The following is a 17,309-nucleotide window of genomic DNA, read 5'->3' on the forward strand; positions in this document are numbered from 1 at the left end:
TCAAGGCGTCGCCGGCTCACGGGACTCAAGGCGTCGCCGTCTCCCGTGAGCCGGCTCGTGTCCCATGCCCTACTCTACATTACCGGCAAACGGACCAACACTCTCGGGAGCGCAGCCGGCCCCGGACATGGTCACATCGGAACCAAGCGAGCTCTGCTTAGATTAGGTTTCACGTTACATGTAATAATATGAATTTGAGGTTTCTAGTTTGAGGTATCCGATTGTAAAATAAAATATTAAAACGTGACCGGTCCCTGTCCGCGGACGCGCCCGATCGCGTCAACGGGCATTTAAGGAGTTGGATTTAGGGCGCCGGTTGTAGATGCTCTAAGCCATATTGTGATTTGTGAATAGTGGCTGCCTACCTGACTAGCTAGCAGTGCTTGTAGCTAATCTTTCCCCCCAAAAAAATACTTGTAACCATTTTTTTGTGAATAAAGATGCATGCGCTGCTCTCCCCTTGCATGCATTGCATGCATGCTGCGCTTCGGGATGAAAGGGATCAGTTTCCTTTCTTTTTCTGCAGAAAATTTGGATGCACAAGCATCTCTGCATGGGAAAGAAGCGGGTTTGATGAGCCGTCGCAGGGCAAGACCAGCATGCGGCGCCGCTCTGTAACCTAGGGGCAGCGCAGGCATGTACCGCAGGTGTGATTTCCATAAATGTGGAGGGGTTTTCCACAAAAAACACCGGACCAGGCGGCTGTGCCACGAAGCTGCCAGCGAGGCGCCATTTGTCCGCTCCTGATTTTTTGTGGACTAAATCATCCCATGCATTTTAAGTTTATGGATGAGTTGATCCTTTTTTACAACTTTGTGGACTAAACCATCACATCCAATGTAAGTTTGTGGGTCTTTAGTGCTCTTGCCTCGCAATTTAAATCCAGTGAACCAAATACGCCCAAACCGTTTCAAAGCGGCCTGCCTCGCGCGTGGCCGAGCCGGCCCACCACACCGGCCATCTCTCTCTCCTCCTTCGCCTGGCAGTGGCAGAGTGGCACACGTCTTCCTCACCTCCTCTCTCTCTCTCCATCCACCACGGTCATCCTCGCACGAACCCCTTTCAAAAAATTTAAGACCACGCCCCAGATCACATCGAATTCACCACCACCGCCTCCCTCCCTCCGTGCTTTCATTTTCTTTTCTCCCCTCGTGCGCCTCGTCACGAGCCGACAAGCCGCGGGCCGGGAGAGATCGATCGCGATCGTCCCCATCCATGTCGACCTCGCGCAGGAGGACCCTCCTCAAGGTCATCGTCCTGGGCGACAGCGGGTAAGCCCATTCCCTCCTCCCCGGATCCGCCCCCCGGCGGATTCCACTAATTTCTGCGAAATTTTCAGTTTTTCTCTTTCGGGTTGGTGGGGGTCTCGATTTGGATGTGACTGCAATCCCCGTGCTTGTCTGATTTGGTCCTCCTGTGCAGGGTCGGGAAGACGTCGCTGATGAACCAGTATCCTAGGCTTGACCTCTAATGGGCCGCATTTGGTCCGCCATCGTTTAACCGCTGTCGGATTCATCCATGCTCTGCTGTATTTTTCTCGTTTGTGCTCGCTCTAAGCAATTGACGCACCGGTGCCTGACCATGTGCCTTTTACTCGTAAGCGTTTGACCCATTTAGCTGCAGGAACGCATTGGGCAGCAAACCCCAGCTTCTGAACATGAATTTTGTGCTGAAAATCTCCTCCGGTGCATGTGTATGTGAGAATAATGATTCAATTTAACAAGGATGGAATTGGAAGAAGTACACCCATGTATATGCTCTGAAATGCTAGCCTCATTTTTGTACTCTGTGCGCTTTGATATGCTTGACTCTATTTAGATATGTTCACAACAAGTTTAGTCAGCAGTACAAAGCTACCATTGGCGCGGATTTCGTCACCAAGGAAGTCCTCATTGAAGACAGGCTTGTCACATTGCAGGTGAGTGGAATGCTTAGTTGCAGCTCTTTCACAGTGAAGAAATGGGCTGCTGTTGTAATCACATCTGGGGTTGCTCCGTTTCTAGATCTGGGACACCGCCGGGCAGGAGAGATTCCAGAGTCTTGGTGTCGCATTCTACAGAGGGGCAGATTGTTGTGTGCTTGTTTATGATGTCAATGTTAACAAGTCATTTGATACGCTCAACACATGGCATGATGAGTTCCTCAATCAGGTAAGATTATTTTATCTTGCATGTCATTTGATGCATGACCATGGTTGTACTTGTACATATACAATGTAGAGCAATTCATCATTTGTTGTTCCAACATTGTTCTTATGAGATGACAGCTTGATCTGATGCTGCCATTATGTTTCTAAGGCTTCAGCATGCCAACATAGTACTCCATCAGATCTGAGCATGCTGGAGTATCTTTTTTTTCTCTCTATGTGTTCTTTAAGAGCAATAAAGGCCTATAAGCCAATTAACTACTCATATAGGCGCAGTTATACTTTGCTATGATGACATATTAAGTTACCTTGCCAACTTTCATACTTCAGCAGTTTCACTATGCAAACTGGCAATTTATTAAAGTTGCACAGGCACCATCAACATCTCTAGAACTGCGATGGAGCAATGAAAGCGTATCAATACCTAACCTTTTGCCAGTGGCGGAGCTTAGTTAGGGGGCCAACATGGTCCATCCATGCCCCCCCCCCCCTCCCCCACAGCAAAAAGGAGTTCTTTAGATTAGCACTTATATTTAGACTATTTTGGGTCCTCAACTTTGTTCAAAGCTCATTTAGCACGCTCTCAAATCTCGTTGAAGCTCCGCCACTGCCTTTGCCTTGAAGATGCATATGTCATGGCATTGATGTAAATTCTGGTAACACGATCTAGTTGATTAGTGCTTGATACACAATCTAGACTCATTTAGTTTTGCTTACTGTTATGGCTGTTGATAATTCTGGTGTATGTAGCAAGGTCATTTATTGTTATTAAGATCTTATGTTACTTCTCCTAGCATATATATAAATATCTGGATGTGCAATGCGCATAATGTTGGAACGGAATATATTATTTACGGAGTACATTTGTTGCCTACAATGTTGGTTGATGCGGAAATTTTTCAGGTATTTGATTTTTATGTGAAGCCCTTTAATTGATTTCTGTATTTTGTTTGGTGGGCTACCAGGTTAACTGTTTTGTGTTTTTTAATGTCCGGGCATATGCTTAATCATACAAATGGATTTGCCATACTATCATTTCTATCTCTTGTAGTGCCTGTAGCGTCTTGATAAATTTAATTGACATGTCTATTTTCCATTTGATTTTTAGGCTAGCCCCTCAGATCCCAAAACATTCCCATTCATCCTACTTGGGAACAAGATTGACGTAGATGGTGGCAAAAGCAGGGTGGTCAGTTTTTGTTGCAAATATAACGTACAACTGTCTCTAGATACACCACTGACTAATTTTCACAGGTTTCTGAGAAAAAAGCAATGGAGTGGTGTTCTTCAAAAGGGAATATTCCTTATTATGAAACTTCTGCAAAAGAAGACTACAACGTCGATGAAGCATTTTTGTCTGTTGCAAAGCTTGCTCTAGAGCATGAGCGTGACCAGGACATGTGAGTCAGCCTACTTACATCATTTTTTTTGTTAGTAATGTTTTGTTTAACATGGATTAAGCTTATCTTGTGAATACATGATTTCTCTCTTTTTTCTAATATATTCTGTCATCTTAAACTGGAAGTCCATACCCAACCTGCTTGGATAGCTGCATTCTGTTTTATTTAGGTACTCCCTCCGTTCGGAATTACTTGTCTCGGAAATGGATGTATCTAGAACTAAAATACGTCTAGGTACATCCATTTTTGCAACAAGTAATTCCGAACGGAGGGAGTAGTTGTTTACATGAATTACTTGTCTCGGAAATGGATGTATCTAGAACTAAAATACGTCTAGGTACATCCATTTTTGCAACAAGTAATTCCGAACGGAGGGAGTAGTTGTTTACATGTCCTGTGTAAGGCTTCTGACAATCTTAAGTCTTTTAGTATGATTGCGTAAGCTTCTGTTCATACTTGTCCATTATTTCTAGCTTTGTTTTTTCATACGCTAGGACTGTCAATGTGCATGACAGCTCTTAAAGGAAACACTATTTTGTTGATCTTTTGAGTTATTGATGTGCTGAACCTCTGTACGGCAGATTGTTCCTAAGATGGCACGTCACGACATAAAAAAAATGCACCTCTTTGAAATCTAACAATTAGCTTGTTTTTATTAGTGCACCTCTAGCTAGGTTCAACAGAGATAGAACAGCTGTTTACACCTATTCATGTTGTATTTTTGGTTGCTCACAACCTCTCTTTTCTGCCGTTCAGCTACTTCCAAACAGTCGCAGATCCTGTCCCCGAGACTGAACAGAGAGGCGGGTGTGCATGCTAGCGATTAGCCGTCTTTGTCCTTCCAGATTTTGCCTACTGTGTGTGGTATTATTCTTTTTAAGTGATGCTGGGCATTCCTTTTGAGTTGACAATGTACACTAGGGTGGCTATGCAGCCACTCAATTCACTTTTGTAACCCATGTAAGATAGTTAGCAACTATGGTTTCGATTCACGGAGTACTGATGAGCAGCCTGCCCTGTTTCTTGAGTCGGCAATAAGAGTGCACAGTGGTACTACTGATACAATTTGGGATATATATGGCCTAAGCCTCAATTATATTCATGCAGCGGTAACTTATTGATCTCCAAAGCGTTGATTTTGGTCGAGGTGGGCATAATTCTTCTAAGTGTTTGGGAATATTTTGCTAGATTGAAAATTTGAAATACTCGGCATTATGAATACTTTCTTTGTTTAAGGAGCAACATGTCATTGTGACTACTACTGTGTCGTCTTCTATGGTAGTAATGTCCTTACAATTTTGTTGAAATTTCAACCCTGGCTAATAGGAACCACCTGCGTGTGCCCTCTGCAAAGGGTACGCTCCCCTGACCCCGAGTGCCTTTCGAGATATTACGTCTGTATCAAAATATAAGACGTATTGGTAGGCTATTTTAGATATAAAACGTATTAGTAGGCCATTTTAGCCTAAAAAATGTCTTATGTTTTGGTATGGGGTAGTATACTAAACTACAGATAGTAAACATGTTTCCAGCACAATTGTGAGGGATATGATGCTGGTTCTCTTCTTGAAATTTTAGCCAACTAATAAGACCTACCAGCTCGTGCTTTTCTTTCTGTGATGACTTTAGCTTGTTTTGACCAATGATACTCAGAACTACTCCCTCCGCCCATAATATAAGATAGTTTTTCTCATTAGAGAGTATCTACTTGCTCTCATCCACCTTGAGCTGCCGGTCTAGTTTTTCTTTCTATTTGCTGCATTATTACTTGGTCCAAAACTCGGTGGCGAAGCAATCTTTGCTGGGAAACCATAGTGCAAGGACCTTTCTCTGCTGGTCCTGGCAGATATGGTTGACGTCGGTGGGGGTCACAGTCGGTCAATCTCGCAGATAATGTCTCGTGGAACCGCACGAGCTTATATACCATGCCGTCTTCCCGGATCCTGCTGACCTGGTGGCTAGAAGGTTCAGAAACGCTAGTTAGTGGACTAATGGCTTTTGACGTTTCGGTGAGAATCCTCGTCCCCAGCCCCATGGACGTATCCTCCAGGATCAACCTTTCTCTTTGGACGCCGATAACGCCCACACGTGGACGTTAAGAGATCTGGCCACACGTTTCGTGTGGTGTCGAAGAAGACCAGCCCACAAGGCAAAACAACTACTGCCCGCACGTCTCTTTTTTTTCTCGCGGTCCCTCTTACACGACTACGTGTGGACAAAATAGATAACCCCACACGACCTTTCTTATTCACCTACCTTACGGTCCCGCACGTCCCGCGTGACAGTCATCATGCGTCTTCACCGTTGCCATGGTCCGGACCCTCTTCAATGTCCGTTTAACTGCAGTTGTCATGTCGCTGAACTACGGTTGCCATGTCGGACAACTACAATTACCATGGTTGCTCAACTGCAGTTGCCATCTCAGGTAAAGTGACAGATGCCATTTTGGACAACTGCAGCTGTTGCCATGTATGGTCTGATTTACTATAGTTGCCATGATTTGAAAACTTTAGGGGTTGCCACCTACTAACACTAGGCAGTTGTCATGTATGGTCTGGTTTACTACAGTTGCCATGATTTGAAAACTTTAGGAATTGCCACCTACTAACACTAGACAGTTGCCGTGTAGAGCTACAAAAAGACATGGCAAAATAACATGTTCGGGCAAAAATAGAGTTGCCACCTGCTTATAAGCACACTAGGGCAGTTGACGTGTACCCTGCAAAACACATGGCAACTGACATGTTCGGATAAAAAAAAAGAGTTGTCATCTGCTTACAAGCACACTAGGGCAGTTGCCATGTACACTACAAAACACATGGCAATTGGCAGCTTTGGGTGTGGGAGAGAGACGAGCGTGTGAGCGAGATGATAAATGCCCACACACTAGCCCGTGTGCGTGAGTGAAAACAGACGTGTGGACGAACTGCTAAACGCCCACACACCGGCCCTCCCGTGTGGTGAAACGGACGTGTGGGCGACCGGATGAATGCCCACACACCAGCTCAGTCCTACGTGGCACCACAAACATGCCAAGATTTGTGCAACCACAAACGAACGTGGATCCACGCGTGTGGGCGAGATGCAAACACCCACACGTGTGGGCGTTAGTATTTTCTTTGTTTTTTTCTTTTTGCACGTTGCATGTAGGGGAACGTAGCAATAATTCAAAATTTTCTACGCATCACCAAGATCAATCTAGGAGATTCTAGCAACAAGAGAGAGAGAGGGGATGAGCATCTTCATACCTTTGAAGATCGCTAAGCGGAAGCGTCACTAGAATGCGGAGAGGGAGTCGTACTCGCGGTGATTCAAATCGCGGAAGATCCGATCTAACGATGAACGGACTGCGCCTCCGCGTTCAACACACGTACAGCCCGGGGACGCATCCTCCTTCTTGATCCAGCAAGGGGAGAGGAAAAGTTGAGGGAGAGCTCTGGCAGCACGACAGCGTGGTGGAGCTTGCAGTTCTCCGGCAGGGCTTCGCCAAGCACTACTATGGAGGAGGAGGTGTTGGGGAGGGAGAGGGCTGCGCCAGGGGAAAGGTGCGGCAGCCCTCCCACCTCCCCTCTATTTATAGGGGCAAGGGAGAGGGGGGCCGGCCCCCTCCAGATGGATCTAGAGGGGGGCAGCGGCAAAGGAGGGGAGGCTTGCCCACCAAGCCAAGGGGGCACCCCCTTTAGGGTTTCCACCCCAAACCCTAGGCGCATGGGCCCTAGGGGGGTGGCGCCTAGCCCACTTAGGGGCTGGTTCCCCTCCATATTTAGCCCATAGGGCCCTCCGGGGCAGGTGGACCCTACCGGAGGACCCCCGGAACCCTTTCGGTGGTCCCGGTACAATACCGATATACCCCCAAACATTTCCGGCGACCGAATAAGGACTTCTCATATATAAATCTTTATCTCCGGACCATTACAGAACTCCTCATGACGTCCGGGATCTCATCCGGGACTCCGAACAACATTCGGTAACCACATACTAATTCCCATAACAACTCTAGCGTCACCGAACGTTAAGTGTGTAGACCCTACGGGTTCGGGAATCATGCAGACATGACCGAGACAGCTCCCCGGCCAATAACCGACAGCGGGATCTGGATACTCATGTTGGCTCCCACATGTTCCACGATGATCTCAATGGATGAACCACGATGTCGGGGATTCAATCAATCCGTTATACAATTCCCTTTGTTAATCGGTATGTTACTTGCCTGAGATTCGATCGTCGGTATCCCAATACCTCGTTCAATCTCGTTACCGGCAAGTCACTTTACTCGTTCCTTAATGCATGATCCCGTGACTAACTGCTTAGTCACATTGAGCTCATTATGATGATGCATAACTGAGTGGGCCCAGAGATACCTCTTCGTCATACAGAGTGACAAATCCCAGTCTCGATTCGTGCCAACCCAACAGACACTTTTGGGGATACCTGTAGTGTACCTTTATAGCCACCCAGTTACGTTGTGACGTTTGGTACACCCAAAGCATTCCTACGGTATCCGGGAGTTGCACAATCTCATGGTCTAAGGAAATGATACTTGACATTAGAAAAGCTTTTAGCAAACGAACTACACGATCTTGTGGTATGCTTAGGATTGGGTCTTGTCCATCACATCATTCTCCTAATGATGTGATCCCGTTATCAATGACATCTAATGTCCATGGTCAGGAAATCATGATCATCTATTGATCAACGAGCTAGTCAACTAGAGGCTCACTAGGGACATATTGTGGTCTATGTATTCACACATGTATTATGGTTTTTGGTCAATACAATTATAGCATGAACAATAGACAATTATCATGAACAAGGAAATATAATAATAACCATTTTATTATTGCCTCTAGGGCATATTTCCAACAGTCTCCCACTTGCAATAGAGTCAATAATCTAGTTACTTTGTGATGAATCGAACACCCATAGAGTTCTGGTGTTGATCATGTTTTGCTCGTGGAAGAGGTTTAGTCAACGGATCTGCGACATTCAGATCTGTATGCACTTTACAAATATCTATGTCTCCATCTTGAACATTTTCACGAATGGAGTTGAAGCGACGCTTGATATGTCTGGTCTTCTTGTGAAACCTGGGCTCCTTGGCAAGGGCAATAGCTCTAGTGTTGTCACAGAAGAGAGTCATCGGGCCCGACGCATTGGGAATAACTCCTAGGTCGGTAATGAACTCCTTCATCCAGATTGCTTCATGTGCTGCCTCCGAGGCTGCGATGTACTCCACTTCGCATGTAGATCCCGCCATCACGCTTTGCTTGCAACTGCACCATCTGACTGCCCCACCATTCAAAATATACATGTATCCGATTTGTGACTTGGAGTCATCCAGATCGGTGTCGAAACTAGCATCGACGTAACCCTTTATGACGAGTTCTTCATCACCTCCATAAACGAGAAACATATCCTTAGTCCCTTTTAGGTACTTAAGGATATTCTTGACCACTGTCTGGTGTTCCATGCCGGGGTTACTTTGGTACCTTCCCACCAAACTTATGGCAAGGTTCACATCAGGTCTGGTACACAACATGGCATACATAATAGACCCTATGGCTGAGGCATAGGGGATGACACTCATCTTTTCTCTATCTTCTGCCGTGGTCGGGCATTGAGCCGTGCTCAATCTCACACCTTGCAATACAAGCAAGAACCCCTTCTTGGACTGATCCATATTGAACTTCTTCAATATCTTATCAAGGTATGTGCTTTGTGAAAGACCGATGAGGTGTCTCGATCTATCTCTATAGATCTTGATGCCTAAAATGTAAGCAGCTTCTCCAAGGTCCTTCATTAAAAAACACGTATTCAAGTAGGCCTTTATGCTTTCCAAAAGATCTATATCATTTCCCATCAATAGTATGTCATCCACATATAATATGAGAAATGCTACAGAGCTCCCACTCACTTTCTTGTAAACGCAGGCTTCTCCATAAGTCTGCATAAACCCAAACGCTTTGATCATTTCATCAAAGCGAATGTTCCAACTCCGAGATGCTTGCACCAGCCCATAGATGGAGTGTTGGAGCTTGCACACCTTGTGAGCATTCTTAGGGTCGACAAAACCTTCCGGCTGCATCATATACAATTCTTCCTTAAGGAAACCGTTAAGGAATGCCATTTTGACGTCCATTTGCCATATCTCATGATCATAGAATGCGGCAATAGCTAACATGATTCGGATGGACTTCAGCTTCGCTACGGGTGAGAAGGTCTCATCGTAGTCAACCCCTTGAACTTGTCGATAACCCTTAGCGACAAGACGAGCTTTATAGATGGTCACATTACCATCCACGTCATTCTTCTTCTTAAAGATCCATTTATTTTCTATGGTTCGCCAATCATCGGGAAAGTCTGTCAAAGTCCATACTTTGTTTTCATACATGGATCCTATCTCGGATTTCATGGCTTCAAGCCATTTGTTGGAATCAGGGCCCGCCATCGCTTTTTCATAGTTTGAAGGTTCACGGTTGTCTAACAACATGATTTCCAGGATTGGGTTGCCATACCATTCAGGTGTGGAACGTGTCCTTGTGGACCTACGAAGTACAGTAGCAAATTGATCCGAAGTTCCTTGATCATCATCATTAACTTCCTCTCTAGTCGGTGCAGGCACCACAGAAACATTTTCCTGAGCTGCGCAACTTTCCGGTTCAAGAGGCAGTACTTCATCAAGTTCTACTTTCCTCCCACTTACTTATTTCGAGAGAAACTCTTTCTCCAGAAAGGATCAGTTCTTGGCAACAAAGATCTTGCCTTCGGATCTGAGGTAGAAGGTATACCCTATGGTTTCCTTAGGGTATCCTATGAAGACGCATTTTTCTGACTTGGGTTCGAGCATTTCAGGTTGAAGTTTCTTGACATAAGCATCGCATCCCCAAACTTTTAGAAACGACAGCTTAGCTTTCTTCCCAAACCATAATTCATATGGTATCGTCTCAGCAGACTTAGACGGTGCCCTATTTAAAGTGAATGTGGTTGTCTCTAAAGCATAACCCCAAAATGATAGCGGTAAATCTGTAAGGGACATCATAGATCGCACCATATCCAATAGAGTGCGATTATGACGTTCGGACACACCATTACGCTGAGGTGTTCCAGGCGGCGTGAGTTGTGAAACAATTCCACATTTCCTTAAGTGCTTACCAAACTCGTGACTCAAATATTCTCCTCCACGATCTGATCGTAAGAACTTTATTTTCCTGTCATGTTGATTCTCCACCTCACTCTGAAATTCCTTGAACTTTTCAAAGGTCTCAGACTTGTGTTTCATCAAGTAGACATACCCACATCTACTTAAGTCATCAGTGAGGGTGAGAACATAACATTTGCCACCGCGAGCTTCAACGCTCATTGGACCGCACACATCAGTATGTATGATTTCCAACAAGTTGGTTGCTCGCTCCATTGTTCCGGAGAACGGAGTCTTGGTCATCTTGCCCAGGAGGCATGGTTCGCATGTGTCAAATGATTCATAATCAAGAGACTTCAAAAGTCCATTTGCATGGAGTTTCTTCATGCGTTTGACACTAATGTGACCAAGGCGACAGTGCCACAAGTATGTGGGACAATCATTATTAACCTTACATCTTTTGATATTCACACTATGAATATGTGTAACATCACGTTCGAGATTCAATAAGAATAAACCATTGACCAGCGGGGCATGACCATAAAACATATCTCTCATATAAATAGAACAACCATTATTCTCGGATTTAAATGAGTAACCATCTCGCATTAAACGAGATCCAGATACAATGTTCATGCTCAAAGCTGGCACTAAATAACAATTATTGAGGTTTAAAACTAATCCCGTAGGTAAATTTAGAGGTAGCGTGCCGACGGTGATAACATCGACCTTGGAACCATTCCGACGCGCATCGTCACCTCGTCCTTCGCCAGTCTCCGCTTATTCTGCAGCTCCTATTTTGAGTTACAAATATGAGCAACCGCACCGGTATCAAATACCCATGAGCTACTACGAGTACTGGTAAGGTACACATCAATAACATGTATATCACATATACCTTTGGTGTTGCCGACCTTCTTGTCCGCTAAGTACTTGGGACAGTTCCGCTTCCAGTGACCATTTCCCTTGCAATAAAAGCACCGAGTCTCGGGCTTGGGTCCATTGTTTGGCTTCTTCCCGACAACTGATTTACCGGGCGCGGCAACTACCTTGCTTTCCTTCTTGAAGTTCTTTTTACCCTTGCCTTTCTTGAAACTAGTGGTCTTATTCACCGTCAACACTTGATGTTCCTTTTTGATTTCCACCTCCGCTGATTTCAGCATTGAATATAGCTCAAGAATGGACTTCTCCATCCCTTGCATATTGTAGTTCATCACAAAGCTCTTGTAGCTAGGTGGGAGCGACTGGAGGATCCTGTCAATGATCGAGTCATCTGGGAGATTAACTCCCAACTGAGACAAACGGTTGTATAACCCGGACATAGTGAGTATATGCTCACTGACATAACTGCTTTCCTCAATCTTACAACTGTAGAACTTGTTGCAGACATCATATCTCTCGACCCAGGCATGAGCTTGGAAAACCATTTTCAGCTCTTGGAACATCTCATATGCTCGGTGCTGCTCAAAACGCTTTTGGAGCCCCAGTTCTAAGCTGTAAAGCATACCGCACTGAACCAGGGAGTAATCATCACTATGCGACTACCAGGCGTTCATAACGTCTTGAGTTGCTGGGAAAATGGGTGCTTCACCTAGCGGTGCTTCTAGGACATATCCTTTCTTGGCATCTATGAGGATGATCCTCCAGTTCCGGACCCAGTCCGTATAGTTGCTACCATCGTCTTTCAGCTTGGTTTTCTCTAGGAACGCGTTGAAGTTGAGGGCAACATTAGCGTGGGCCATTTGATCTACAAGACATATTGCAAAGATTTTTAGACTAAGTTCATGATAATTAAGTTCATCTAATCAAACTACTTAATGAACTCCCACTCAGATAGACATCCCTCTAGTCATCTAAGTGATACATGATCCAAGTCAACTAGACCATGTCTGATCATCACGTGAGACGAACTAGTCATCATCGGTGAACATCTTCATGTTGATCGTATCTACTATATGACTCATGTTCGACCTTTCGGTCTCTTGTGTTCGAGGCCATGTCTGTACATGCTAGGCTCGTCAAGTCAACCTAAGTGTTTTTACATGTGTAAATCTGGCTTACGCCCGTTGTATGCGAATGTTAGAATCTATCACACCCGATCATCATGTGGTGCTTCGAAACAACAAACTTTCGCAACAGTCCACAGTTAGGGGGAACACTTTCTTGAAATTTTGATGAGGGATCATCTTATTTATGCTACCGTCGTTCTAAGCAAATAAGATGTAAACATGACAAACATCACATGCAAATCATAAAGTGACATGATATGGCCAATATCATTTTGCGCCTTTGATCTTCATCTTTGAGGCACTCCATGATCACCTTCGTCACCGGCATGACACCATGATCTCCATCATCATGATCTCCATCATCGTGTCTTCATGAAGTTGTCTCGCCAACTATTACTTCTACTACTATGGCTAACGGTTAGCAATAAAGTAAAGTAATTACATGGCGTTTTCAATGACATGCAGGTCATACAATAAATTAAGACAACTCCTATGGCTCTTGCCGGTTGTCATACTCATCGACATGCAAGTCGTGATTCCTATTAGAAGAACATGATCATGGTGATTCAAATCGCGGAAGATCTGATCTAACACCGAACGGACGGCGCCTCCGCGTTCAACACACGTACATCCCGGGGACGTCTCCTCCTTCTTAATCTAGCAAGGGGAGAGGAAAAGGTGAGAAAGAGCTCCGGCAGCTCGACAGCGTGGTGGAGGAGCTTGCAGTTCTTCGGCAGGGCTTCGCCAAGCACTACTATGAAGGAGGGGGTGTTGGGGAGGGAGAGGGTTGCGCCAGGGGAAGGGTGCAGCAGCCCTCCCACCTCCCCTCTATTTATAGGGATAAGGGAGAGGGGGGTCGGCCCCCTCCAGATGGATCTAGAGGGGGGCGGCGGCCAAGGGGGGGAGGCTTGCCCCCCAAGCAAGGGGGGGGGGGATTTAGAGTTTCCCCCCAAACCCTAGGCGCATGGGCCCTAGGGGGGTGCCCAGCCCACTTAGGGGCTGGTTCCCCTCCATATTCAGCCCATAGGGCCCTCTGGGGCAGGTGGACCCTCCCGGTGGACCCCCAGAACCCTTTCGGTGGTCGCGGTACAATACCGATATACCCCCGAACATTTCTGGCGACCGAATAAGGACTTCCCATATATAAATCTTTATCTCTAGACCATTCCGGAACTCCTCGCGACGTCCGGGGTCTCATCCGGGACTCCGAACAACATTCGGTAACCGCATACTAATTCCCATAACAACTCTAGCATCACCGAACCTTAAGTTTGTAGACCCTACGGGTTCGGGAATCATGCAGACATGACCGAGACAACTCTCCGGCCAAAAACCAACAACAGGATTTGGATACCCATGTTGGCTCCCATATGTTCCACGATGATCTCATCTGATGAACCACGATGTCAGGGATTCAATCAATCCCATATACAATTCCCTTTGTCAATAGGTATGTTACTTGCCCGAGATTCGAACGTTGGTATCCCAATACCTCGTTCAATCTCGTTACCGGCAAGTCACTTTACTCGTTCTGTAATGCATGATCCTGTGACTAACTACTTAGTCACATTGAGCTCATTATGATGATGCATTACCGAGTGGGCCCAGAGATACCTCTCCATCATACGGAGTGTCAAATGTCAGTCTCGATTTGTGCCAACCCAACAGACACTTTCGGAGATACCTGTAGTGTACCTTTATAGCCACCCAGTTACGTTGTGACGTTTGGTGCACCCAAAGCATTCCTACGGTATCTGGGAGTTGCACAATCTCATGGTCTAAGGAAATGATACTTGACATTAGAAAAGCTTTTAGCAAATGAACTACACGATCTTGTGCTATGCTTAGGATTGGGTCTTGTCCATCACATCATTCTCCTAATGATGTGATCCCGTTATCAATGACATCTAATGTCCATGGTCAGGAAATCAGGATCATCTATTGATCAACGAGCTAGTCAACTAGAGGCTCACTAGGGACATATTGTGGTCTATGTATTCACACATGTATTACGGTTTTCGGTCAATACAATTATAGCATGAACAATAGACAATTATCATGAACAAGGAAATATTATAATAACCATTTTATTATTGCCTCTAGGGCATATTTACAACATTGCCACCACGTTCCACCTCCCACACTCTGCCTGCCACAGATGGGCATGAGACAATGCATGGTATGTAGTGCAAGGAAGAAAGATTAGGAGGGTAATCATAGAATGGAGACAAGAAAAGAGTGAGCCGTTTTGGCTCCCAGGAGCATCTGTACCTGCGCTGAATAAAGAAAATCAAAACAAATACTAGAAAAATTCAAAAAAAATCTATTTTTTGGCATGGTAGATAATTTGGTGCCTAATGTCCGGTCCAAATTTCAAATCATTTCGACATCTGAGTAGCTCTCGGCAAAAAAGATAAATTTGGGGTTTGTTAAATAGTGTACTGTCGTATACTGTTCCGACCCAATTTGTCTTTTTTACTGAGAACTACTCAAATGTCCAAATGCTTTGAATTTTGAAGTGAACCTCACGCACCAAATTATCTGCCATGCACAAAATTTTTGTTTTTTTTAAATTTTTTTATGAATTATTTCTTGATCGGGTGCAGATGAGTCCGGGCTAAGAATTGGATATTGAACTACTCTCTTTAGAGATTTGAATATCAACTACATATGGATGTATATAGACGTCTTTAGAGTGTAATTTCACTCATTTTGTTTCGTATGTAGTCCATATTGATATTTCTAAGAGAAACTCCAACGCGCCAACCCGGCGATTTTTCACTCTTTTTGTCCGTTTGGGTCGGCCGCCCGCTCGACGTCCGCCCTGTTTATCATTTGGGTCGGCAGTGCGCCCAGCGCGTCGACCCATATTTACTGGTGTGGTCGGCTGGCCGCGTTTTCCCAACAAATATGCACACATTTTTTATATTTTCACAAGCAAAAAAAATAGCATAGTTTCATAGCCAAAGCCAAATAAATTTATCTTAGTTATACAAGCCGAATAAAAATTAAATTGTCTCAAATACATGTGAAAAAAAGAAACATTTATTGGTTGCCAACATGATCCCACATATGCTCAACGAAATCATTTTGCAGCTGCATGTGAGTTTCCCAATTACGTATTTCATGATGAAATTGGGTAAACTGTTCAAACGTTGCCGCTCCTCCATGCTCAGGCACAATTTCTCACACTGGAAATATGCCCTAGAGGCAATAATAAAATGGTTATTATTGTATTTCCTTGTTCATGATAATTGTCTATTGTTCATGCTATAATTGTATTGACCGGAAACCGCAATACATGTCTGAATACATAGACCACAACATGTCCCTAGTGAGCCTCTAGTTGACTAGCTCGTTGATCAACAGATGGTCATGGTTTCTTGACCATGGACATTGGATGTCATTGATAACGAGATCACATCATTAGGAGAATAATGTGATGGGCAAGACCCAATCCTAAGCATAGCACAAGATCGTGTAGTTCGTTTGCTAAAGCTTTTCTAATGTCAAGTATCATTTCCTTAGACCATGAGATTGTGTAACTCCCTGATACCGTAGGAGTGCTTTGGGTGTACCAAACGTCACAACGTAACTGGGTGACTATAAAGGTGCACTACAGGTATCTCCAAAAGTGTTTGTTGGGTTGGCACGAATCAAGACTGGGATTTGTCACTCCGTATGACGAAGAGGTATCTCTGGGCCCACTCGGTAATGCATCATCATAATGAGCTCAATGTGAATAAGTAGTTAGTCACGGGATCATGCATTATGGAACGAGTAAAGTGACTTGCCGGTAACAAGATTGAACGAGGTATTGGGATACCGACGATCAAATCTCGGGCAAGTAACGTACCGATTGACAAAGGGAAATGCATACGGGATTGCTTGAATCCTTGACATCGTGGTTCATCCGATGAGATCATCGTGGAACATGTGGGAGCCAACATGGGTATCCAGATCCCGTTGTTGGTTATTGGCCAGAGAGTTGTCTCGGTCATGTCTGCATGATTACCGAACCCGTAGGGTCTACACACTTAAGGTTCGATGACGCTAGGGTTATAAAGGAAGTTTGTATGTGGTTACCGAATGTTGTTCGGAGTCCCGTATGAGATCCCGGACGTCACGAGGAGTTCCGGAATGGTCCGGATGTAAAGAATAATATATAGGAAGTGAGGTTTTGGCCACCAGAAGTATTTCGGGGGTCACCGGTAATGTACCGGGACCATCCGAAGGGTTCCTGGGGTCCACCGGGAAGGGCCACCAGCCCTGGAGGCTTGCATGGGCCTAGAGTGGGAAGGGACCAGCCCCAGAGTGGGCTGGTGCGCCTCCCACCAAGGCCCAAGGCGCAGCTATGAGGGGAGAGGGGAAACCCTAGGTGCCGATGGGCCTAATGGCCCACCCTAGGGCGCAACCCCCTCTCTCCCCCTCTTGGCCGCCCCCTCCATCCCATCTAGGGCTGCCGCCCCCCTAGGGGTGGGAACCCTAGAGGGGGCGCACCCTCCTCCCCTTCCCCTATATATAGTGGGGTTTTTGGGGCTGCCCACAACATGAGTTTCCATCTCTCCTGGCGCAACCCTACCTCTCTCCCTCCTCGTCTCTCGTAGTGCTTGGCG

At 45.4% G+C, this 17,309-nt stretch overlaps 1 protein-coding gene across 1 annotated transcript; it reads left to right on the forward strand.

The window, feature by feature from the left end:
• The first annotated feature begins 968 nt into the window (after positions 1 to 968).
• On the forward strand, positions 969 to 4,667 carry LOC123070360 (ras-related protein Rab7). The gene is made up of 7 exons (XM_044493526.1): positions 969 to 1,271; positions 1,423 to 1,449; positions 1,819 to 1,918; positions 2,004 to 2,150; positions 3,255 to 3,335; positions 3,401 to 3,546; positions 4,303 to 4,667. The coding sequence occupies exons 1-7, from the start codon at positions 1,216 to 1,218 to the stop codon at positions 4,364 to 4,366; spliced, it is 621 nt and encodes a 206-aa protein (XP_044349461.1). The 5' UTR covers positions 969 to 1,215; the 3' UTR covers positions 4,367 to 4,667.
• The last annotated feature ends 12,642 nt before the right edge of the window (positions 4,668 to 17,309 follow it).

Source organism: Triticum aestivum, chromosome 3B (assembly GCF_018294505.1).
Source record: "Triticum aestivum cultivar Chinese Spring chromosome 3B, IWGSC CS RefSeq v2.1, whole genome shotgun sequence".
Classification (NCBI taxonomy): Eukaryota; Viridiplantae; Streptophyta; class Magnoliopsida; order Poales; family Poaceae; genus Triticum; species Triticum aestivum.